Consider the following 25778-nt stretch of genomic DNA (forward strand, 5'->3'; position numbering starts at 1 on the left):
ACACCCACGGTGTCACTAGAGCGTCCACAGCTATCGCCTGAGGGTCCATTGACCTGGCGCAATATCTTTTTAGCTTTTTGTTGAGGCGGGACGCCATCATGTCCACCTGTGGCCTTTCCCAACGATTTACAATCAGCTGGAAGACTTCTGGATGAAGTCCCCACTCTCCCGGGTGGAGGTCGTGCCTGCTGAGGAAGTCTGCTTCCCAGTTGTCCACTCCCGGCATAAACACTGCTGACAGTGCTATCACGTTATTTTCCGCCCATCGGAGAATCCTTGTGGCTTCTGCCATCGCCATCCTGCTTCTTGTGCCGCCCTGTCGGTTTACATGGGCGACCGCCGTGATGTTGTCTGACTGAATCAGCACCGGCTGGTTTTGAAGCAGGGGTCTTGCCTGACTTAGGGCATTGTAAATGGCCCTTAGTTCCAGAATATTTATGTGTAGGGAAGCCTCCTGACTCGACCATTGTCCTTGGAAGTTTCTTCCCTGAGTGACTGGCCCCCCAACCTCGGAGGCTTGCATCCGTGGTCACCAGGACCCAGTCCTGTATGCCGAATCTGCAGCCCTCGAGAAGATGAGCACTCTGCAGCCACCACAGCAGAGACACCCTGGCCCTCGGGGACAGGGTGATCAGCCGATGCATCCGAAGATGCGATCCGGACCACTTGTCTAACAGATCCCACTGAAAGATCATTGCATGGAACCTGCCGAATGGAATTGCCTCGTACAAAGCTACCATCTTTCCCAGGACTCGCGTGCAGTGATGCATCGACACCTGTTTTGGTTTCAGGAGGTCTCTGACCAGAGATGACAACTCCTTGGCCTTCTCCTTCGGGAGAAACACCTTCTTCTGTTCTGTGTCCAGAATCATACCCAGGAACAGCAGACGCGTCGTAGGAACCAGCTGCGACTTTGGAATATTCAGGATCCAGCTGTGCTGTTGTAGCACTTCCTGAGATAGTGCTACTCCGACCAACTGCTCCCTGGACCTCGCCTTTATAAGGAGATCGTCCAAGTACGGGATAATTATAACTCCCTTCTTTCGAAGGAGTATCATCATTTCGGCCATTACTTTGGTAAATACCCTCGGTGCCGTGGACAGACCAAACGGCAACGTCTGGAATTGGTAATGGCAGTCCTGTACCACAAAACGGAGGTACACCTGGTGAGGTGGGTAAATGGGGACATGTAGGTAAGCATCCTTGATGTCCAGTGACACCATAACATCCCCCTCTTTCAGGCTTGCAATAACCGCCCTGAGCGATTCCATTTTGAACTTGAACTTCATTATATAAGTGTTCAAGGATTTCAAATTTAGAATGGGTCTCACCGAACCGTCTGGTTTTGGTACCACAAACATTGTGGAATAGTAACCCCGTCCCTGTTGAAGGAGGGGAACTTTTATTATCACCTGCTGGAGGTACAGCTTGTGAATTGCCGCCAGCACTACCTCCCTGTCCTGGGGAGTAGCTGGCAAGGCTGATTTGAGGTAACGGCGAGGGGGAGACGTCTCGAATTCCAGCTTGTATCCCTGAGATACCACTTGTAGAACCCAGGGATCCACCTGTGAGCAAACCCACCGGTCGCTGAAGTTCCAGAGACGGGCCCCCACCGCACCTGGCTCCACCAGGGGAGCCCCAGCGTCATGCGGTGGATTTAGTGGAAGCAGGGGAGGATTTCTGTTCTTGGGAACTGGCTGTATGGTGCAGCTTTTTCCCTCTACCCCTGCCTCTGGGCAGAAAGGACGCGCCTTTAACCCGCTTGCCTTTCTGGGGCCGAAAGGACTGTACCTGATAATACGGTGCTTTCTTAGGCTGTGAGGGAACCTGAGGTAAAAATATCGACTTCCCAGCTGTTGCTGTGGACACGAGGTCCGAGAGACCATCCCCAAACAATTCCTCACCCTTGTAAGGCAAAACCTCCATGTGCCTTTTAGAATCCGCATCACTTGTCCACTGCCCAGTCCATAATACTCTTCTGGCAGAAATGGACATTGCATTAATTCTAGATGCCAGCCGGCAAATATCCCTCTGTGCATCTCTCATATATAAGACTACGTCTTTAATATGCTCCATGGTTAGCAATATAGTGTCCCTGTCAAGGGAATCAATGTTATCAGACAGGGAATCAGACCACGCTGCTGCAGCACTGCACATCCATGCTGAAGCAATAGCAGGTCTCAGTATAGTACCTGAGTGTGTATATACAGACTTCAGGATAGCCTCCTGCTTTCTATCCGCAGGCTCCTTTAAGGCGGCCGTATCCTGAGACGGCAGTGCCACCTTTTTTGACAAGCGTGTGAGCGCTTTATCCACCCTCGGGGATGTCTCCCAACGTAACCTGTCCTCTGGCGGGAAAGGGTACGCCATCAGTAACTTTTTAGAAATCACTAGTTTCTTATCGGGGGAAGCCCACGCTTCTTCACACACTTCATTCAACTCATCTGATGGGGGAAAAACCACTGGTTGCTTTTTCTCCCCAAACATAATACCCTTTTTAGTGGTACCTGGGTTAATGTCAGAAATGTGCAACACATTTTTCATTGCCGTAATCATGCAACGGATGGCCCTAGTGGAATGCACATTAGTCTCGTCCTCGTCGACACTGGAGTCAGACTCCGTGTCGACATCTGTGTCTGCCATCTGAGGTAGCGGGCGTTTTTGAGCCCCTGATGGCCTTTGAGACGCCTGGGCAGGCACTGGCTGAGAAGCCGGCTGTCCCACAGCTGTTATGTCATCGAACCTTTTATGTAAGGAGTTGACACTGTCGTGTAAAACCTTCCACATATCCATCCACTCTAGTGTCGACCCCGCAGGGGGTGACATCACATTTATCGGCACCTGCTCCGCCTCCACATAAGCCTCCTCATCAAACATGTCGACACAGCCGTACCGACACCACACACACACACACACACGGAATGCTCTGACTGAGGACAGGACCCCACAAAGTCCTTTGGGGAGACAGAGAGAGAGAGTATGCCAGCACACACCACAGCGCTATATAGACAGGGATTTACACTAACAAAAAGTGATTTTCCCTATAGCAGCTATACAAATACAGTTTGCGCCTAAATTTTGTGCCCCCCTCTCTTTTTTACCCTTTGAGCCTGGAAACTGCAGGGGAGAGCCTGGGGAGCGGTCTACCAGCAGAGCTGTGAAAAGGAAATGGCGCCAGTGTGCTGAGGGAGATAGCCCCGTTCCTTTTTCGGCGGGCTTCTCCCGCTCTTATATTAATATTATGGCAGGGGATTTTTGCACATATATAGTTTATTAGACTATATTATGTGCTTTTTGCCAATGTAAGGTACTCTAATTGCAGCCCAGGACGCCGCCGCCCCCCCCCCCAGCGCCCTGCACCCATCAGTGACCGGAATATGTGGTGTGCATAGGGAGCAATGGTGCACAGCTGCAGTGCTGTGCGCTACCTTAATGAAGACCGGAGTCTTCAGCCGCCGATTTCCAGGACGTTCTTCTTGCTTCTGGCTCTGCAAGGGGGACGGCGGCGCGGCTCTGGGACCGGACGACCGAGGCTGGGCCTGTGTTCGATCCCTCTGGAGCTAATGGTGTCCAGTAGCCTAGAAGCCCAAGCTAGCTGCAAGCAGGTAGGTTCGCTTCTCTCCCCTAAGTCCCTCGTAGCAGTGAGTCTGTTGCCAGCAGATCTCACTGAAAATAAAAAACCTAATAAATACTTTCTTTTCTAGAAGCTCAGGAGAGCCCCTAGTGTGCAACCAGCTCGAGCCGGGCACAGATTCTAACTAAGGTCTGGAGGGGGGGCATAGAGGGAAGGAGCCAGTGCACACCAGTAGTCCTAATTCTTTCTTAGAGTGCCCAGTCTCCTGCGGAGCCCATCTATTCCCCATGGTTCTTACGGAGTTCCCAGCATCCACTAGGACGTCAGAGAAATAAAATTGCATGCTGTTGAAGACTAAACATATCAGCGCTCACTCACCTTTTGTAAGTTTGTCGTTTTCCTCCTTCTCTTTTTTGGCTTGAATTGCCTGCAGCCTCCTGCTCTTAACGGCACTGATCATGTCCTCTGGTTCCTGCTCTGCTGGCGGTTGCTCTGTTTTGCTCACTTTGTCCACTTTCTTAGGAGGTGGTTTGGGTTGTGTGCTTTCCTCTTTACCCTTGGCTCCAAGCTCCTTTCTCTTCAGTTTTTCTGCTCGTTTCTTATCATTTTCCTCTTTCAGCATAGCTAACCTCTCCTTCCAGAGCTCACCGGATTGGTGCTGCTTGCCATCCACATGGTCCTGAACAGAATAAGTCATCAGGATACGGTGACAAAGAGCTACAAGGATATGAAGCTTTTCTGCTGTAGTTAGCTCAAAAAACTCAGTAGTTTCCAGCTTCTCCACGAATTCATCTTCCACCTCATCGTCCTGGAACACAGCAGATCCCTCGCTCTCTTCATCCCCTTTATCTGAACAATTGCTTTCCCCAGCTGGCAAGTCAGACTTGCGGAGGCACAGGCGAACCAGCTCTGAGGCAGAGTGCAGGGTAAGTGGTATCTCAGACAGCTTCATGCCTAGTTCCCCATAATCCTCAGCAATTTCATCTTGCAGGAGCGTCTGCAGTAACACGACAAGCACTCTGTTAAGATACAAAAAGCCGCCTTTTTCAGCAGAAAGCGCTTCCATTAGTGAAACAGCAGTCACTGGGTACTGACCATCTGGAAGCAGCAGGTCAGCATAGCAACTGAGAAACTCTACCACCATAGCTACATCACCAAACAATGTATTTGGGAGCCCCTCAGGAGTATCTACTAACTTAAATGCTGGCAAGCTCTTGCCAGTCAACTCTTGATCCTCAAACCTTTTCTGTTTCTCCAGTCGTTGCTGTTTCTCTTTCTCTTTGCGCTCCCGAGCCTTTTCTTTAATGCGAGCTTTTAGCGCTGCCCGCTTCTGCCGCATGTGCTCTTCTTTCTGCTCTTCAGTCATCATAGCCCAGCGCCTGCGTTCCTCAAGCATCTCATAACGTTTCTGCACCAATTCTTTCAGCTCATCGGGCAATCGACCACGGTCTTCATCAGAAAGAAGCCTTGCGACTTTGGAGATCAGGGCAGAGAGGGCGCTTTTACGATCTTCCCGATTCTTGTTCTCACGATAGTAAGAAATCAGATGTAGAGCTGCAGGAGGAAGTCTCTTATGTGGTTTACTAGCAGACTTGGTGGTGGTAGAAGTTTTAGGTGTTCGTGCCACTTTGGTGGTGCTCTTACCCATATCCAATAGTGTCATCTGCTTCAGTTTGGAGTTTTTCAAGCCTTTTTTAGGTGAACTAGACTTACCAGAAACTTTCTGTCCATTAATTACATGGGCCTTCCCACTTTTCTTCCCTGCAGCAGAGCCTTTCTTGAGGCTGGCATGAAGTTTAGAAGGACTCACAATTTTCATTAACTGTGCAAGCTGCTCCTCTGAATATTTCCCTTCAAGCTCTTTTAGCTTTGAAGGGGAACCATGAACTATTTTCTTCAGGTTTACTTGACACCATAAGGTTGGACTAAGGGGGGACTTCTTGCCTTTTAGAGCATTTTTATCTCCATCTGTTTTGGATTTTTTGGACGGCTTCTGGTCAGGTGATCCTAGGCTTTTTCGCTTGGCTGCTGGTGTTGGATTTAAGGACATGTACTAAGTAACAGAAAAAAGAAAAAAAGAAGAAAAGAAGAAAAAAAAAAATCAGGATTTAGGAACACAAGCAAAACAATTCATAACCACAGCAGATTTTTTTGTTTACAAAATACACAAGGGAGGAACAAAAAGTTATCATTTCTACAAGTAAAATCATGACATGATTATTTATAGGGCAGCACAATGTGTAGTGTGATAAGCCAACACATAAGCAAACTAAACAGGCAGAGTGTTAGTGTTGGGGGAAGTAGAGCTACAGCAACTAACTATGGCTTGCAGAATTAGCAATGATAGGTCACAGGTGAAGATTGGGAAGCAAAACAGCAGTGAAGTCTGGGCAACCAGACAAGACCAGAGTAGTCAGTGGGTAAACAGGTGTCAGAGCACATAAGGGCATACAATCTAAGAAAAAGCCGAATTGGGAGTAGGCAGATAAATAAAAAATACTGAGTAAGACCCCTTTTTCTACTGCCGCAATAACCTAAGATATTGCCGGGACTACCCGTGTTACAGATCAGTGGAAGAGGGTCATTGGAAAAACCTGGGTCCAGTGACCTGGGAATTTTACAAAAGTAGCAAACCAGAGTCAGACGTGGGTAACGGTGCAGTCTAAACTGAATACCCGGGTCCCATTAAAAGCGTAAGTAGACCTGGCTCACCGGCATTTGGAAAGGAAGTCAAAAAGGTGCTCCCCCAAAAAAAACAAAAAAAAACAATTTGTTACATTAACAGTCCATTGATCATGGTTCGGCTCCTGCCGCACCAAATAAAAAAACCGAATTGCCTGAGCCAGGAGGAGAGGATATAGTGACGGGCCCGTTGCATTCTGGGAGGCCGAAAGCTTTGATCGTTTGGTGCCAATCTGCTGTCGCTACCTCATATCCCAATGTTATCCTGTAGATAACCTGTGGACCCTGAGGGGAGAAATGCAGAATCTGATGAAATGAGTGATCAAATGGAAAGACTTGTTCCAATCTGAAATTAACTCCACTTGGAACCATCAACTGGGAGAGCACAATTTGATGCACCTCAGCAATAAGACGCCACATGACTTAAGCTGGATACACCATTATAAGATTCTGTCCAATCTTTCTGGTTGGAACGAAAATCTGGTAATGTATGGGAGCAAATGACAATTGTCCATTTGCTCCCAAACACTAAAAACAGACAAAAATGGTTGTCAATTGTTTAAAGCCATTTGATTTAACCAATTTGCGCGTCGCCAACCGCCCGCACACATGCTGCGGCAGGCGGCGGCAATTGACAGCTGAACTAGGCGGGCGTGTGTACACGCCCGCCCAGTTCATTACGTCAGTCCCCGATGGATCGGGCAGTGTGTATGCTCAACACACTGCCCGATCCGTCCATAGATATATCTGCCGACCAATTGATCGGCAGATCTATCTACCAGTGTGTACCCACCTTTAGACCGTTTCATAAACCAAGGTCATACACCATGGCAAGACTGAGTACAGCAACACAAGGTAGTTACACCGCATCAGCAAGGTCTCTCTCAGGCAAAGATTTCAAAGCAGACTGGATTTTCAAGATGTGCTGTTCAAGCTCTTTTGAAGAAGCACATAGAAACGGGACAACGTTTAGGACCGTAGGGCATAGTGGTCAGCCAAGGAAACAGTGCATCAGATGAAAGACACAACACATTCTTACTTCCCTTCAAAATCAGAAGATGTCCAGCAGTGCCATCAGCTCAGAACTAGCTGAGCCAGTGGCACCCAGGTACATACATCGGACAACTCTGACCAGAAGTGATCTCATGGAAGAATTGTGGCCAAAAAGCCATACGTTCGATGTGAAAACAAGGTCTAGCAACTCAACTATGCACGAAGACATAGGAACTGGGGCGCAGAAAAATGTCAGCAGGTGCTCTGGACTGATAAAGCAAAATATTTCAAATTTTGATTCAACAGAAGGCAGTACATTCGCAGAATGGCTGGAGAGCGGTATAGTAATGTGTCTGCAGGCAACTGTGAAGCAAGATGGAGTTTCCTTGCAAGGTTGGGGTTGCATTTCAGCAAGTGGCTAAGGGATTTGGGCAGAATTAATGGCATCCTTAATGCTGAGAAATACAGGCAGATACTTATCCATCATGCAATACCATACTATCTATATGCACACTTTGGGGTCGATTCAATTCCGACAGTTGAATAGCGCCGGGAATTAGCTCCTGGTGCTATTCAGTACAGTGCCAAGTGATACTCAATTGTCGGGAATTCTTCTCTCACCCTCGGGGGATGCAAGAGGAAATCAACAAAAGTGCCACCGCGAGGCTGATTCTGACGGGAATCAGCATCGCGGCGGAGAGCTAAGTCGGAGAATGCCTGTTCTCACGACAAATCAACCTGTTAAGTCCGGGTGAACGGGCATTAGCCAACTTAACTTGAGCTAAATAGCGACGGCAGATAATTCCCGGCGCTATTCAATTGTCGGAGAATTTAATCGACCCCTTTATTCTTTTAATGGGATTTTAAAAAGTTTTAAATTTAGCAAATGAATGTCAGGCTACAAGAATTTTAGAACATCGTTTCTCCTTTGTTTTTCAGGCTGCTTATTATTTCTAATAATTTTAGTGTTCGGCACTACCATGACAACCATTCATATAACGTAATGAGCAGAAAAACTTTTGAATTATAACATCCCATCCCTCCTTTCCCCAATCTGCCGCCACTTATCAAGGTGACTGGCTGTTTTCCAGGCAAAGATTTTGAAAGGGGAAAGGATTTGTAGGAGAAGGGCTTATAGACTGCAATACAAGATAAAAAAAAGTAGTCTTCTTGGGAAAAAAACCCACCCTACTTCAACAGATATTCTAATGTGGGGGTAGAATAAAGACAGATTAGGGAAATGATGCACACCAACAATATCTTGCATAAACATTTACCAATCTGCCACACAATTGGAGGGATTCAAAATGGTTTTCCACACGGCTGTCAGTACATGGAGCAAAAACTGAACAAATCAACCGTGGGCACTCGTTAACCGTGGTAGACATTTCTCGCAGCCAGCTAAGGTGGTGTGCGAAGTCTGGAGTTTAAATGGGTTTCCGAGCTATATGCTGCAAAACCCCATCCATTTGGGAGAATGAAAAGTGATTTGACACCAAATTGGAGCAATGATTGAACTTCTCCCGAATAGGTCTGTTCATAAGATTACATTTAAAATATTCCCTCCAAGATTTAATGACATTTTCAAAGATACCTGCGTCCAACATGCTGTGCGACCACACAATAGGTGGACAACACATCTGCACAATAAATCACATCCATTGTGTAAAATAGTCGATGTGATAAGTTGTTCAATGATGTGTTGTGTGTAGACACAGATGGGCAGGACAATATATCGCCTATCAGTTACCTAGTGTGTCCAACATCAGGGCTTTAAAATACGGAGAGTGCAAATGAATACAGATATTACATCTAAGAAAGTGTAGATGTACAACATTTGTGACCCATGTTCCTAGACCCATCAAAGATTAAACCGAATACCTATACAAAGAATTGCAACCACGTATAAGGAAAGTACCAGAAGAAACAAAAACATCTCTGCCATCCAGAAGCCTCTTGCGTACACGAGGCTAGAAATTGAGACGTCCAATCATTACGGAGACAAAATTTTTGGCTGAAGACTGAAGTTGGAATTTTGAAACAAAAAACCAGGAGAGAAGCAGAAAACGGGATTTTGGTACTTATCGGTAAATCCATTTCTCAAGATTCCACAGGGGACACTGGAGGATCTGTATGGTGGTGGTCAAGTGGAGCTGGGGCACTTTAAATTCTTTAGAATTGTGACTGGCTCCTCCCCTCTATGTCCCCCTACAGACCAGTTTGAAAACTGAGTCAGAGAGGAGACTGTTCAAAACAAGCGACAGGAGAACAAAAAACAAACATTGAACAATAAAACATAACAGTCATTGTCACCAGTCAACCTAACAGGTAAATAACCTTACTGAAAAAACTCCTAACCTGGAGAAGGAAACAAAAAGACGCCCAGCGCTGGGAGGGCATCCAGTGTCCTCTGTGGAATTGGAGAAATGGATTTACCGGTAAGTACAAAATCCCGTTTTCTCCTTCAACCACTAGGGATCACTAGAGGATCTGTATGGTGGGGGCGTCCCAGAACTCTCATCACAGGCGGGAAAGCGCTGACAGTCCTGTAGCACCGCTCAGCCCAACTGAGAAACAGAAGCTGCAAAAGTATCAAAATTTGTAGAATTTGATAAACATGTTTCCCAGACCAAGTTGCTGCTCTACACAACTGTGTCAAAGAAACTCCTCTAGCAACCGCCCAGGAAGAGCCAGCCGAACGAGTTGAATGGGCTGAAACAGAAATCGGTGGAGGAAGAGAGGCTGCGAGATAAGCTTGTCTAATTGTAAATCTGATCCAACGAGCCAAAGTCTGTTTTGAGGCTGGCTCCCCAGGCTTGGCAGAATCAAAGAACAAAAAGAGCAGCAGCTTTGCTTAATACAGCAGTTCTCTCCACATAAATACGCAGGGCCCGCACAACATCCAGGGATTTCGAGGAAGGAGAGTCACCTGAGAGAAACGGGACAATAGGTTGCTTAATGTGGAACGTTGAAACAACCTTAGGTAAGAAAGACCTGTGAGTACAAAGCTCCGCCCTGAAATATTAAATATGGAGGACGGCATGAAAGAGCTCCTTATTCGGAAACCCTTCAAGCCAAAGCCAGGGCCAGTCGTAAAACTACATTCCACGTAAGAAATTTTAGCTCCACCGATTCCAGAGGTTCAAATAGAGAGGATTGTAAAAAGATCAGAACCGTATCCAGATCCCAAGGAGCTGTAGGAAGGACAAACGGTGGCTTAAGGCGTATAAACTCCCTGAACGAAAGTCTGTACTTCAGGCAGCAAAGCAAATTTTCTCTGGAAAAACATCGAAAGGGCAGAGACTTGAACTTTTAGAGACCACAGGCTTAAACTTGCCGAAAAGCCAGCTTGGAGAAAAAGCAGAAGCCAACCTAACTTAAAAGTGATAAAGCTAGATATTTATCTTATATAAAACCCTTTATGAGGTCTAAGAACACTGTACGCTATTTACGTATGGAGTACCGTAAGGGTACGCACGTTGCGTAGCAATCGCTTAGCCGTAGTCGAGACGCTCAAGCGCCACGTTCGCTCACGGCCAAGAGATCACAGGCAGGCACACTATTGGCTGCCGTCTAACGTAATGATTCGCTATAGCGTAGCGGACGCTCGGGACCACGAGGAGATCACCAGCGGAGCGGACGCTCACAATGTTAAACCTTTATATCTAAACCATAAACAATGTAATATGCTGTAAAGCCTTAGTGTAGAGATAGGGTGTAGATGCAACCTAGTGTAACCTTATTAACTTAAAAGCTGTTTGAGCGTCACCGACGCTCTGTGAATACTTAACACTACAAGAAATACACAGATACCTGGGCTTAGGGTCCAACGCCTAATATATATATATTATGAATGATATACTTGCAAAAGAATTAATACAATACAAGTCATACACTACAATATAACATAGACTACCTAACCAGATAACTACACAGGAAATACAATACAATACAATTACGTTTTAAGGGAAAATTAGAGAAAGAGGAGAAGAGAGAGAGAGAGAGAAATGGCTCACAATAACAGTAAGAACAATATGGTTGCGGAGAAACACTTACGCACAAGGGGAACGATCGCATGCGCCTCTGGACATCCAGCTCCCGATTTTCAGCAATGATAACCGTTGAAGAGTGAGCTGGATGTGATCGGCTTGTCTATTTATGCGCCCCACACAATACAATTCAATGGTCCCTACAATCTCATTGTTCATTGGACACAGGAATTCGGCTTCGCATTATAACAAAAGGTCATAGGTTGATTCATACAGGTGGGCTGTGACGATTTCCAACAGCTCAGGTGGGTGGGATACTGGATTTCCCGCCGCATGGCTAAGTAAGAGCAAATAATAGTAAATGGACATAAACTTCTTATGTCCATAACTATTCGCACGAGCGATTAATCCGCTCCAAACCAACACCGGAATATTGCTAATTAAATACTCTTCCGATGGGTACTAAACACCACTGTATGACTCCTGTTAGACCCTTCGTACAATACAAAGAGGGATCCCTCTGTCCAGGAACATGCTATATTAACTAAACTTTCAGAATCTATCAAAGGGACCATGATCTACAAAATACATTATATAGTTAAAATATGTAACGATTGAGTCGCACGCTACGATCACATAAACTCTACCGTAAATACGCATACCGTGCGCCTGCGGGTGCCCGCGACTGTGAGTATGCGCACGCACGGGAGAGCGTACGCATGCGCAGCGCGGACGTGTATGAGGTGCAAATATGGTAGTGTGTATAGAGATATTTTTCTGACTGACAGTCCACCCTTTGGCAGTCAACAATAACTGCCACCTTCTAAAACATTTCAAAAAGAGAAAAATATATGTTCAGGGGTTAATACATTTCCATGGTTGGGTAAGGGAGGAGAGTGGAGAAGGTGTGAAGAGGGTATGACCTAGTGAGATAGTAGAAGCATGTGTGTATGAATCCATGTTTGGGGGGGTCATGTATCATCGTGCCGTACGTGTTGTACATCAAGCTTCGAGGCATTGCGAAGTATACATTTGAATTCCTTCTTATCCCGTGGTACGGGTCTGTGGATGGGCTGTCAAACTTTACCGAGCTCTTTTCGGCTTTTGGTTGTAACAAAATGGGGGAGCACATTTTAGTTGATACATGAATGGGGGAATATGTGATTGCTGATATCTGTGCCTGTATTCCCTATACTATGTGTGTAATTACCTGAAGGTTGTAGAGATGAAGAAAATTACGGTAAATGCAGTGGTATTCTATGTCAGGTAAATGAACATTTGTCGGTTGAAGTCTTGTTCGGTGTCTGTTGAATGCAGTCTTCTTTGTGCTTTTGCCCATAAGGTGCGAGCAAAAGCTTTGTCAATGTCCATAGATTTACAAAAGTGTTGGGCTAGCGTAATTTTAAAATTTCTAGGGAAACTGGGGATCTATGGCAAAGTTCATCAAAAATCTGTGTATCAGGTTGTCAAAGCTTCTTCTTTAATCCATCTGTTGTCTGTATATCGGCTCATCAAATTCCTCGTCCAAGTGGGTCTTTTTACCTTGGAGGAAACGGAAAAACAGGTGAAAGAAACGGACCGTAGAAATCGCATTTTCATCACATCATTGTTTCTACATTTGGGTCATAAATCAAATCCATTGGAATTACAGTTTCCTCACTTCTCAGACTCATTACCCTAGTACGACGATTGCACTTCATTAAAGCCTGACCGCATCTAAATATCAAACCAATTGATATGACAACACCTAAGATACATAGAAGAAACTTCCCAACATCCATTATGACTCCTTGAGCCCAGTCTCCTAAACCAGAGAACCAATTTCGTGGGTTCAACCATGACACCCAACCAGTCAGCTCATTACCTACAGCAGCGAGAGTGAGATTGTGTCTCCTGCGAAATTCCCACTTCAGTTGGAGAATATCGTCCATCTTTTGGTCTATGACCTCGACCGGGTCCTCGGTGCTATTCGTAATATATGTGCAACATTTCACGCCGTATTGTGTTGCCAGTGTGACACAATATCCGCCTGTCACTGCTGTGAGATAATTAAGAACCATTCTATGCTGGACCAGTTCTGTTTTATAAGCTTGAAGTTCTCTTCCAGTATACCTAAACGTGTCATCATACATTTCTGTGATATTGTCTAACAAATTTGCAAGCGCAGATATGTATTTATAATTCAACACTCCTCTGGTGGTGCGAGTGATGTCTAACGCGATTAGAATCTGAATCCCGGTGGATTCATGGATCATGTCAGAGGCCGGATGCTCTGTTCTTTCTATCAGGTGCCGTTTAACTACGTGCTCGTAATGGGTGTGAGTATAAGGAGTTTGGGCAACACGGTGTATGTCTTTCATTTTGTCATGTGATACAGTCATTACTTCAGGCAGTACTTTTCCAATATAACACAATCCTTCAGAGTTTGGGGCAAGCCACTTATACGCCTTTCTCCCGCATATGAAATATGCATCATCGGGGAGAACATATGGGACGGAGTAGGACATAACCATATTACACACCTTCCATGTGAAATCTCCTAACCCTAATTCTTCCATCTGCTTAGTACACGTATCAGGTTGTACGATATGTGCACAGTATCCTGGTGATACCTCTCCAATTCTCGTAATCCTACTTCCTAGGGTATACCTATATCGGAAAGATTTTTCTCTACTGGCTATGTGGCGTATAAGCTCCGTATCTGTCGGCATTCTATCTGCTCTATATGAAAAGGTCATGGTTTGGTTACTCCATGACACTTCCCAATTTCCCGGCTTTCGGGGATTGGAGATGTTAAAACATATTAGGGATCTATCCACATGATATTGGTGGAGCTTCAAACTAGGAGGACTGGAGATATTAAACCTCCTGTCCACCGGTCTCCCACCCTTTAGCTCAAGTACCTCCCCTATCGTTAAAGGAAATGGTACTAGCCCTGATTTGCTATGACCTTGAGGTACTTGAGAGCATACCCAACAATCTGTTTTATTTAACACACTACCCACTAAGGAGTGATAGTCACTCAATGGATGCCGGTCCATATGGATATTAAAACTGGATTGGCATTTCTTAATGCACCCATCCTCCACTACGTTGTCACAGAGCCTACAGATACAGTTTTCTTCAGCTAACAATCCTTCACAATTCCTTCTATTGTCAATGCTATCGGATCGTTTTCTGATACTCGCCTTTACTTGTTGGTTAAGTTGTTCTTGGAAAACTACGCCTCCATCTTTATCATCAGAACTCATTCCAGAACCTCTCTCGACCTCCATGGTACTCTCGCCGGAACAGACTGCTCTGGTCAACAGCATGGTCAACAGGAAAATCCGGATCACAGTCTCTTGGGGCAAGTCCATCTTGTAGGAGGAAACGGAGAAGAATGAGAAGGGGGAAAAAATAATTTGAGGGAGAGGGGATGGGAAGTTGGAGAAAAACAATAAAAGGGAACAGGGGATCGACAACTGCTTTTGGTCTTGTGATTTTCAATGCTCAGGTGCCGCCTCAATCCTCCTGGAACAGACACTCCAGTGATACAACCTCTACCGTCTGTTCCTTATCACGGGACCTCTCTGGATCAGCAACCTTCTTACAGTGGGACGAATGAACCCAAGTCTCTCTCTCAGCAACCTTCAATGCTGTAGTGCTAGTCAATAAGACCTGGTATGGTCCTTCCCATCTGTCAATAAGGCAACCTGAGCGTAGAAAATTCCGTATCATTACATAATCCCCAGGTTCAATGTCATGACAATTACTATCTGGTAAATCAGGAATCACTAACTTCAGATTATCATTTTGATTCCTTAACTGTTTACTCATGTTAATCAAGTATTTTACAGTCACTTCATTGTTACACTTCAAATCATCCTGAGGGTTAATCATAACATGCGGTTGTCGACCAAACAAGATTTCAAAGGGAGACAGATTAGGAGGGGACCTGGGAGTGGTTCTGATGCTGTAGAGTACAATGGGTAAAGCTTCTGGCCATGTCAATCCTGTCTCTGCCATCACTTTACTCAGTTTATTTTTAATAGTGCTGTTCACTCTTTCCACTTTCGCACTCGCCTGTGGACGGTATGGAGTGTGCAGCTTGCTATCAATTCCCATCAACTTACACATTCCTTGAAAGACATCACCTGTAAAATGGGTACCCCTATCACTTTCGATAATTCTAGGGATACCATATCTACATACAAATTCCTGCACAATTTTCTTAGCAGTAAACATAGCGGTATTTGTGGCCGCCGGAAATGCTTCGACCCAATTTGAGAAAACATCTATACAAACAAGTACATATTTCAAATTTCGACAAGGGGGTAATTGTATAAAGTCAATCTGTATTACCTGGAAAGGGCCGCCTGCAGGTGGGATATGAGATGGTTCTGTTGGTATTGCCTTTCCGATGTTCTTTCTCAAACAGGTAAGGCATGACATTGCTCTTTTACTCGCATGAGATGAAAATCCTGGGGCACACCAATATGCTCTTACCAACTTGCACATCCCTTCCTTGCCCAGATGAGTCAGCCCGTGAGCTGCCTCAGCTAAACATGGAAGGTATGCTCTGGGGGCCACTGGTTTACCGTGTCCATCCGTCCAGAGTCCTGAGGACTCCTGGCCATATCCTTTTGCCTTCCAGACTGCCTTTTCCTGTGTGGAACACAAATTTTGCATCTCACACAACTTCTGTGTGTTGATGGTATTAAATACCATCAGTTGTGTGGTGTCTGTCTGTCTGGGGGTACCAGCTGCTAACTTAGCAGCTTCGTCTGCTCGGCTGTTACCAAGTGATACTGGGTCTTGGCTATATGTGTGTGCTTTACATTTGATAACAGCCACTCTGTCGGTTTCCTGTATCGCTGTTAGAAGCCTTTTTATGTGAGCTGCATGCGCTACCGGTGTACCAGCTGCTGTCATGAAGTTTCTGAGGCGCCATAGGGCTCCGAAATCATGGACTACCCCGAATGCGTATCTAGAATCGGTGTAGATATTGGCTGATTTGCCCTTAGCCAATTCACATGCTCTGGTTAGGGCGACCAGTTCAGCAACCTGGGCTGAGTGAGGTGGGCCTAGCGGTTCCGCTTCTATGGTGCCTTGGTCATCTACGACTGCGTATCCAGTACACAAGTCTCCCGAGTCTGACTGTCTATGACAACTACCGTCCGTGTAGAAAGTTAGATCTACATCTTCCAGTGGGTTGTCACTGATGTCAGGCCTTGCGGTAAAATTTTGGGTCAAATATTCCATACAATCATGTGTGTCTTCCTTTGTATTAAATCCTCCTTCCCCACCACTCTCATCCTCCACCCTTTGTGCCTGTCCAGGCACACCTGGGAGATATGTTGCAGGATTTAATGCACTGCATCTCCTTATGGTGATGTTTACGGGGGCCATTAGTGCCAATTCCCATCTTGTAAACCGCGCTGATGAGACGTGCCTGGTTTGGGCAGAATTCAGCAAGGCTGACACTGCATGTGGTGTATGAATTGTGAGGTTGTGACCTAGCACGACATCTTCGCTTTTCGTTACTAGCAATGCTATCGCAGCAACGCTTCGCAAGCATGTGGGGAGGGATCGCGCTACCGTGTCTAGCTGAGCGCTGTAATATGCTACTGGCCTGCTGGCATCACCGTGCTTTTGGGTTAGTACGCCTGCCGCGCAACCAGCACTTTCTGTTCCGTACAGCTCAAAGGGTTTCCCATAGTCTGGCATACCTAATGCTGGTGCCTGCGTTAGGCACTGTTTAAGTCTCTCAAATGCCGTCTCAGACTCGTCTGTATGCGAAATCCGATCAGGTTTGTTTGAGGAGACCATCCACTGCAAAGGTAACGCTAGAATGGAAAATCCTGGGATCCAGTTACGGCAATACCCACACATTCCTAAAAACGTTCTGATCTGTTGCTGGGTTTGTGGCAGAGTCATGTCTCTAATTGCTTGAATTCTATCAGCGGTCAGGTGTCTCAGTCCTTGTGTTAGACAGTGTCCCAAATATTTTACCTTAGTTTGGCATAATTGCAACTTGTCTTTGGAAACCTTGTGTCCTGTGTCTGAAAGATGAAACAGGAGCTGTTTCGTATCCTTCAGGGATGCTTCCAATGAATCAGAACACAGTAGTAGATCATCCACGTACTGTATTAATACTGATCCACTCTCTGGTTGGAAAGACTGTAAACAATCATGCAAAGCCTGGGAAAATATACTTGGACTATCTATGAATCCTTGTGGTAATCGAGTCCATGTGTATTGGACTCCTCTGTATGTGAATGCAAACAAATATTGACTGTCAGGGTGCAGAGGTACCGAAAAGAAAGCGGAGCAGAGGTCAATAACAGTGAAAAATTTCGCAGTGGGAGGGATTTGCATTAGGATGACAGCTGGATTTGGCACTACGGGGAACTGACTCAACTATTTTGTTAATCCCCCTTAGATCCTGCACTAGCCGGTAACCCCTCCCCCCACTCTTTTTCACAGGGAAGATGGGACTATTGGCAGTGCTGGACATTCTTACCAGAATGCCCTGTTGCAGCAAGCGCTCTATTACTGGGTAAACTCCTAACTCCACCTCTGGCTTCAGAGGGTACTGTGGGATTTTTGGAGCTATCCTACCATCTTTTACTTGTACAACTACCGGAGCTACGTTTGCCATTAATCCAGTGTCCTGTCCATCTTTAGTCCAAAGTGACTCTGGTATCTGAGATGTCATTTCTTCTACTTGGGAGGGAGTCCTATTTGTCATAATGGTATGTGACATTAATTTTGATGGGGAGTCTAACATGTCTCGCACTTCCTGAGCGTGATTCTCAGGTATGTCCAAGAATACACCTTCAGGAGTACAATAAATGACGCACCCCATTTTACACAGTAAGTCTCTTCCCAGGAGATTAGTCGGTGCCGATGCAGCCAGCAAAAAGGAATGCTTGGTATGTAAAGGCCCTATTGTAATCTCGGCTGGTTTGCTAACAGGGTAATGCTGGACTACTCCTGTTACTCCCATGGCTGGAATTTTCCTACCAGTGGTTCTCATGCCCACTGTCGAATTTATCACTGATTTGGCCGCCCCCGTATCTACAAGAAAATAAGATTTTACTTACCGATAAATCTATTTCTCGGAGTCCGTAGTGGATGCTGGGGTTCCTGAAAGGACCATGGGGAATAGCGGCTCCGCAGGAGACAGGGCACAAAAAGTAAAGCTTTTCCGATCAGGTGGTGTGCACTGGCTCCTCCCCCTATGACCCTCCTCCAGACTCCAGTTAGGTACTGTGCCCGGACGAGCGTACACAATAAGGGAGGATTTTGAATCCCGGGTAAGACTCATACCAGCCACACCAATCACACCGTACAACTTGTGATCTAAACCCAGTTAACAGTATGATAACAGCGGAGCCTCTGAAAGATGGCTTCCTTCAACAATAACCCGAATTAGTTAACAATAACTATGTACAATTTATGCAGATAATCCGCACTTGGGATGGGCGCCCAGCATCCACTACGGACTCCGAGAAATAGATTTATCGGTAAGTAAAATCTTATTTTCTCTATCGTCCTAGTGGATGCTGGGGTTCCTGAAAGGACCATGGGGATTATACCAAAGCTCCCAAACGGGCGGGAGAGTGCGGATGACTCTGCAGCACCGAATGAGAGAACTCCAGGTCCTCCTTAGCCAGAGTATCAAATTTGTAAAATTTTACAAACGTGTTCTCCCCTGACCACGTAGCTGCTCGGCAAAGTTGTAATGCCGAGACCCCTCGGGCAGCCGCCCAAGATGAGCCCACCTTCCTTGTGGAGCGGGCCTTTACAGATTTAGGCTGTGGCAAGCCTGCCACAGAATGTGCAAGTTGGATTGTGCTACAGATCCAACGAGCAATCGTCTGCTTAGACGCAGGAGCACCCATCTTGTTGGGCGCATACAATATAAACAACGAGTCAGATTTTCTGACTCCAGCTGTCCTTGCAATATATATTTTTAATGCTCTGACAACGTCCAGTAACTTGGAGTCCTCCAAGTCACTTGTAGCCGCAGGCACTACAATAGGCTGGTTCAGATGAAATGCTGACACCACCTTAGGGAGAAAATGCGGACGAGTCCGCAGTTCTGCCCTGTCCGAATGGAAAATCAGATATGGGCTTTTGTAAGATAAAGCTGCCAATTCTGACACTCTCCTGGCAGAAGCCAGGGCTAGAAGCATGGTCACTTTCCATGTGAGATATTTCAAATCCACCTTTTTTAGTGGTTCAAACCAATGAGATTTTAGGAAGTCCAAAACCACATTTAGATCCCACGGTGCCACTGGAGGCACCACAGGAGGCTGTATATGCAGCACTCCCTTAACAAAGGTCTGGACTTCAGGGACTGAAGCCAATTCTTTTTGAAAGAAAATCGACAGGGCCGAAATTTGAACCTTAATAGATCCCAATTTGAGACCCATTGACAATCCTGATTGCAGGAAATGTAGGAATCGACCCAGTTGAAATTCCTCCGTCGGAGCACTCCGATCTTCGCACCACGCAACATATTTTCGCCAAATTCGGTGATAATGTTGCACGGTTACTTCCTTCCTTGCTTTAATCAAAGTAGGAATGACTTCTTCCGGCATGCCTCTTTCCTTTAGGATCCGGCGTTCAACCGCCATGCCGTCAAACGCAGCCGCGGTAAGTCTTGAAACAGACAGGGACCCTGCTGAAGCAAGTCCCTCCTTAGAGGTAGAGGCCACGGATCTTCCGTGATCATCTCTTGAAGTTCCGGGTACCAAGTCCTCCTTGGCCAATCCGGAACCACTAGTATCGTTCTTACGCCTCTTTGCCGTATAATTCTCAATACTTTTGGTATGAGAGGCAGAGGAGGAAACACATACACCGACTGGTACACCCAAGGCGTTACCAGCGCGTCCACAGCTATTGCCTGCGGATCTCTTGACCTGGCGCAATACCTGTCCAGCTTTTTGTTGAGGCGAGACGCCATCATGTCCACCATTGGTCTTTCCCAACGGGTTACCAGCATGTGGAAGACTTCTGGATGAAGTCCCCACTCTCCCGGGTGAAGATCGTGTCTGCTGAGGAAGTCTGCTTCCCAGTTGTCCACTCCCGGGATGAACACTGCTGACAGTGCTATCACATGATTCTCTGCCCAGCGAAGAATCCTTGCAGCTTCTGCCATTGCCCTCCTGCTTCTTGTGCCGCCCTGTCTGTTCACATGGGCGACTGCCGTGATGTTGTCCGACTGGATCAATACCGGTTTTCCCTGAAGCAGAGGTTCTGCCTGGTTTAGAGCATTGTATATTGCTCTTAGTTCCAGAATGTTTATGTGAAGAGACGTTTCCAGGCTCGTCCATACTCCCTGGAAGTTTCTTCCTTGTGTGACTGCTCCCCAGCCTCTCAGGCTGGCGTCCGTGGTCACCAGGATCCAATCCTGTATGCCGAATCTGCGGCCCTCCAATAGATGAGCACTCTGCAACCACCACAGAAGAGACACCCTTGTCCTTGGAGACAGGGTTATCCGTAGGTGCATCTGAAGATGCGACCCTGACCATTTGTCCAACAGATCCCTTTGGAAAATTCTTGCGTGGAATCTGCCGAATGGAATCGCTTCGTAAGAAGCCACCATTTTTCCCAGGACTCTTGTGCATTGATGTACAGACACCTTTCCTGGTTTTAGGAGGTTCCTGACAAGCTCGGATAACTCCTTGGCTTTTTCCTCCGGGAGAAAAACCTTTTTCTGAACCGTGTCCAGAATCATCCCTAGGAACAGCAGACGAGTTGTCGGCATTAACTGGGATTTTGGAATATTCAGAATCCACCCGTGCTGTTTTAGCACTTCTTGAGACAGTGCTAATCCCATCTCTAGCTGTTCTCTGGACCTCGCCCTTATTAGGAGATCGTCCAAGTATGGGATAATTAATACGCCTTTTCTTCGAAGAAGAATCATCATCTCGGCCATTACCTTTGTAAAGATCCGAGGTGCCGTGGACAATCCGAACGGCAGCGTCTGAAACTGATAATGACAGTTTTGTACAACGAACCTGAGGTACCCCTGGTGTGAGGGGTAAATTGGAACGTGGAGATACGCATCCTTGATGTCCAAGGATACCATAAAGTCCCCCTCTTCCAGGTTCGCTATCACTGCTCTGAGTGACTCCATTTTGAACTTGAACTTCTTTATGTACAGGTTCAAGGACTTCAGATTTAGAATAGGCCTTACCGAGCCATCCGGCTTCGGTACCACAAAAAGAGTGGAATAATACCCCTTCCCTTGTTGCAGAAGAGGTACCTTGACTATCACCTGCTGAGAGTACAGCTTGTGAATGGCTTCCAACACCGTCTCCCTTTCGGAGGGGGACGTTGGTAAAGCAGACCTCAGGAAACGGCGAGGTGGATCTGTCTCTAATTCCAACCTGTATCCCTGAGATATTATCTGCAGGATCCAGGGATCTACTTGCGAGTGAGCCCACTGCGCGCTGTAATTTTTGAGACGACCGCCCACCGTCCCCGAGTCCGCTTGAGAAGCCCCAGCGTCATGCTGAGGCTTTTGTAGAAGCCGGGGAGGGCTTCTGATCCTGGGAAGGAGCTGCGTGTTGCTGTCTCTTCCCTCGACCTTTGCCTCGTGGCAAATATGAATAGCCCTTTGCTCTCTTATTTTTAAAGGAACGAAAGGGCTGCGGTTGAAAAGTCGGTGCCTTTTTCTGTTGGGGAGTGACTTGAGGTAGAAAGGTGGATTTCCCGGCTGTAGCCGTGGCCACCAAATCTGATAGACCGACTCCAAATAACTCCTCCCCCTTATACGGCAAAACTTCCATATGCCGTTTTGAATCCGCATCGCCTGTCCACTGTCGCGTCCATAAAGCTCTTCTGGCCGAAATGGACATAGCACTTACCCGTGATGCCAGTGTGCATATATCCCTCTGTGCATCACGCATATAAAGAAATGCATCCTTTATTTGTTCTAACGACAGTAAAATATTGTCCCTGTCCAGGGTATCAATATTTTCAATCAGGGATTCTGACCAAACTACCCCCGCACTGCCCATCCAGGCAGTTGCTACAGCTGGTCGTAGTATAACACCTGCATGTGTGTATATACTTTTTTGGATATTTTCCATCCTCCTATCTGATGGATCTTTAAGTGCGGCCGTCTCAGGAGAGGGTAACGCCACTTGTTTAGATAAGCGTGTTAGCGCCTTGTCCACCCTAGGAGGTGTTTCCCAGCGCTCCCTAACCTCTGGCGGGAAAGGGTATAATGCCAATAATTTCTTTGAAATTATCAGCTTTTTATCAGGGGCAACCCACGCTTCATTACACACGTCATTTAGTTCTTCTGATTCAGGAAAAACTATAGGTAGTTTTTTCATACCCCACATAATACCCTGTTTAGTGGTACCTGTAGTATCAGCTAAATGTAACGCCTCCTTCATTGCCAAAATCATATAACGTGTGGCCCTACTGGAAAATACGGTTGATTCGTCACCGTCACCACTGGAGTCATCGCCTGTGTCTGGGTCTGTGTCGACCGACTGAGGCAAAGGGCGTTTCACAGCCCCTGACGGTGTTTGAGTCGCCTGGACAGGCACTAATTGATTGTCCGGCCGTCTCATGTCGTCAAACGACTGCTTTAGCGTGTTGACACTATCCCGTAGTTCCATAAATAAAGGCATCCATTCTGGTGTCGACCCCCTAGGAGGTGACATCCCCATATTTGGCAATTGCTCCGCCTCCACACCAATATCGTCCTCATACATGTCGACACACACGTACCGACACACAGCAGACACACAGGGAATGCTCCTAATGAAGACAGGACCCACTAGCCCTTTGGGGAGACAGAGGGAGAGTTTGCCAGCACACACCAAAAGCGCTATATATATATCAGGGATAGCCTTATAATAAGTGCTCCCCTATAGCTGCTTTGTTATATAAAAATATCGCCATAAATTTGCCCCCCCTCTCTGTTTTACCCTGTTTCTGTAGTGCAGTGCAGGGGAGAGACCTGGGAGCCGTCCTGACCAGCGGAGCTGTGAGAGGAAATGGCGCCGTGTGCTGAGGAGATAGGCCCCGCCCCTTTTCCGGCGGGCTCGTCTCCCGCTATTTTGAGAAATCAGGCAGGGGTTAAATATCTCCATATAGCCTCTAGGGCTATATGTGAGGTATTTTTAGCCTTTATAGGTACTCATTTGCCTCCCAGGGCGCCCCCCTCCCAGCGCCCTGCACCCTCAGTGACTGCCGTGTGAAGTGTGCTGAGAGGAAAATGGCGCACAGCTGCAGTGCTGTGCGCTACCTTTAGAAGACTGCAGGAGTCTTCAGCCGCCGATTCTGGACCTCTTCTGTCTTCAGCATCTGCAAGGGGGCCGGCGGCGCGGCTCCGGTGACCATCCAGGCTGTACCTGTGATCGTCCCTCTGGAGCTTGATGTCCAGTAGCCAAGAAGCCAATCCATCCTGCACGCAGGTGAGTTGACTCCTTCTCCCCTCAGTCCCTCGCTGCAGTGATCCTGTTGCCAGCAGGAATCACTGTAACATAAAAAAACCTAGCTAAACTTTCTCTAAGCAGCTCTTTAGGAGAGCCACCTAGATTGCACCCTTCTCGGCCGGGCACAAAAATCTAACTGGAGTCTGGAGGAGGGTCATAGGGGGAGGAGCCAGTGCACACCACCTGATCGGAAAAGCTTTACTTTTTGTGCCCTGTCTCCTGCGGAGCCGCTATTCCCCATGGTCCTTTCAGGAACCCCAGCATCCACTAGGACGATAGAGAAAGTTTAATGATTTACCAGCTACATTAATTGCAACTTCGGGTTCACTTCCAAGGCTTGCAATCAATTTTACTGGCTGCAGATTACAGGTATGGCCACACCGCTATTGGGTATGGTGACCTCCCTGAATCCCGCTGGCAGCAACTACTTGTGATGGAGTTAATTGGGAGCTACCAGAGGCTTGCCAGTCTCTGTTCGGGGGATATCTTTTTGTTTCCCCTGCATGTGGCTCATAACTCCGTTTCTGCGGACCCTGATCCCAATGTCGTATGTCGTGTCGTTGTCTAGGGGGTTGATAAGATTTTTGTATATTTCTCGATCTACAGTCTCGTGCAAAGTGTCCCTGTTTGTGACAAGAATAACATGTTACCACATTTGACTTACCCACAGGGTTTGGTGATATTAACACAGGCTGTTTTGTGGTCAAGGCCTATATACTTACTGCCATTAACTTATCACCTTGTTGTTCCCTGTGTCTGGTGATATTCCGGTCGTGATCAATAGCAGCCTCTCTCAAAGTAGCCACAGACAGACCTCGCCAACATGGTTGTGTGGTCTGTACCCTAGTCTTTAATGACTCTTTTAAACCATCCATCAGTACCGATACTGCTACTTCTCGATGGTTTATGTTTGTTTTAATGTCCTCTATGCCTGTGTATTTTGCCATCTCTGATAATGCTCTGTGAAAATACTCTGCAGCTGTTTCTGACTCCTTTTGTTTAATGGAGAATATCTTGTTCCATTTAACTACCGCTGGGAAATACTCCTTTAACTGTAAGCTTATTCTTTTTACATTGTCTTTGTTGTACACTTCTGTAAGAGGTACATCCTGATCTAATCCACAGTCAGCTAAAAAATAAGATTTTACTTACCGATAAATCTATTTCTCGGAGTCCGTAGTGGATGCTGGGGTTCCTGAAAGGACCATGGGGAATAGCGGCTCCGCAGGAGACAGGGCACAAAAAGTAAAGCTTTTTCCGATCAGGTGGTGTGCACTGGCTCCTCCCCCTATGACCCTCCTCCAGACTCCAGTTAGGTACTGTGCCCGGACGAGCGTACACAATAAGGGAGGATTTTGAATCCCGGGTAAGACTCATACCAGCCACACCAATCACACCGTACAACTTGTGATCTAAACCCAGTTAACAGTATGATAACAGCGGAGCCTCTGAAAGATGGCTTCCTTCAACAATAACCCGAATTAGTTAACAATAACTATGTACAATTTATGCAGATAATCCGCACTTGGGATGGGCGCCCAGCATCCACTACGGACTCCGAGAAATAGATTTATCGGTAAGTAAAATCTTATTTTCTCTATCGTCCTAGTGGATGCTGGGGTTCCTGAAAGGACCATGGGGATTATACCAAAGCTCCCAAACGGGCGGGAGAGTGCGGATGACTCTGCAGCACCGAATGAGAGAACTCCAGGTCCTCCTTAGCCAGAGTATCAAATTTGTAAAATTTTACAAACGTGTTCTCCCCTGACCACGTAGCTGCTCGGCAAAGTTGTAATGCCGAGACCCCTCGGGCAGCCGCCCAAGATGAGCCCACCTTCCTTGTGGAGTGGGCCTTTACAGATTTAGGCTGTGGCAGGCCTGCCACAGAATGTGCAAGTTGGATTGTGCTACAGATCCAACGAGCAATCGTCTGCTTAGACGCAGGAGCACCCATCTTGTTGGGTGCATACAATATAAACAACGAGTCAGATTTTCTGACTCCAGCTGTTCTTGCAATATATATTTTTAATGCTCTGACAACGTCCAGTAACTTGGAGTCCTCCAAGTCACTTGTAGCCGCAGGCACTA

At 46.6% G+C, this 25778-nt stretch overlaps 1 protein-coding gene across 1 annotated transcript in view; it reads right to left on the reverse strand.

Moving 5' to 3' along the window:
• BAZ1B (bromodomain adjacent to zinc finger domain 1B) overlaps positions 1 to 25778 on the reverse strand; it is a 303893-nt gene that overhangs the window by 139217 nt on the left and 138898 nt on the right. The window contains exon 7 of the mRNA XM_063956151.1: positions 3953 to 5627. Within this exon, the coding sequence (XP_063812221.1) occupies positions 3953 to 5627 (1675 nt within the window). The remainder of the gene's footprint in view (positions 1 to 3952; positions 5628 to 25778) is intronic.

This window comes from Pseudophryne corroboree, chromosome 2, assembly GCF_028390025.1.
Source record: "Pseudophryne corroboree isolate aPseCor3 chromosome 2, aPseCor3.hap2, whole genome shotgun sequence".
Classification (NCBI taxonomy): domain Eukaryota; kingdom Metazoa; phylum Chordata; class Amphibia; order Anura; family Myobatrachidae; genus Pseudophryne; species Pseudophryne corroboree.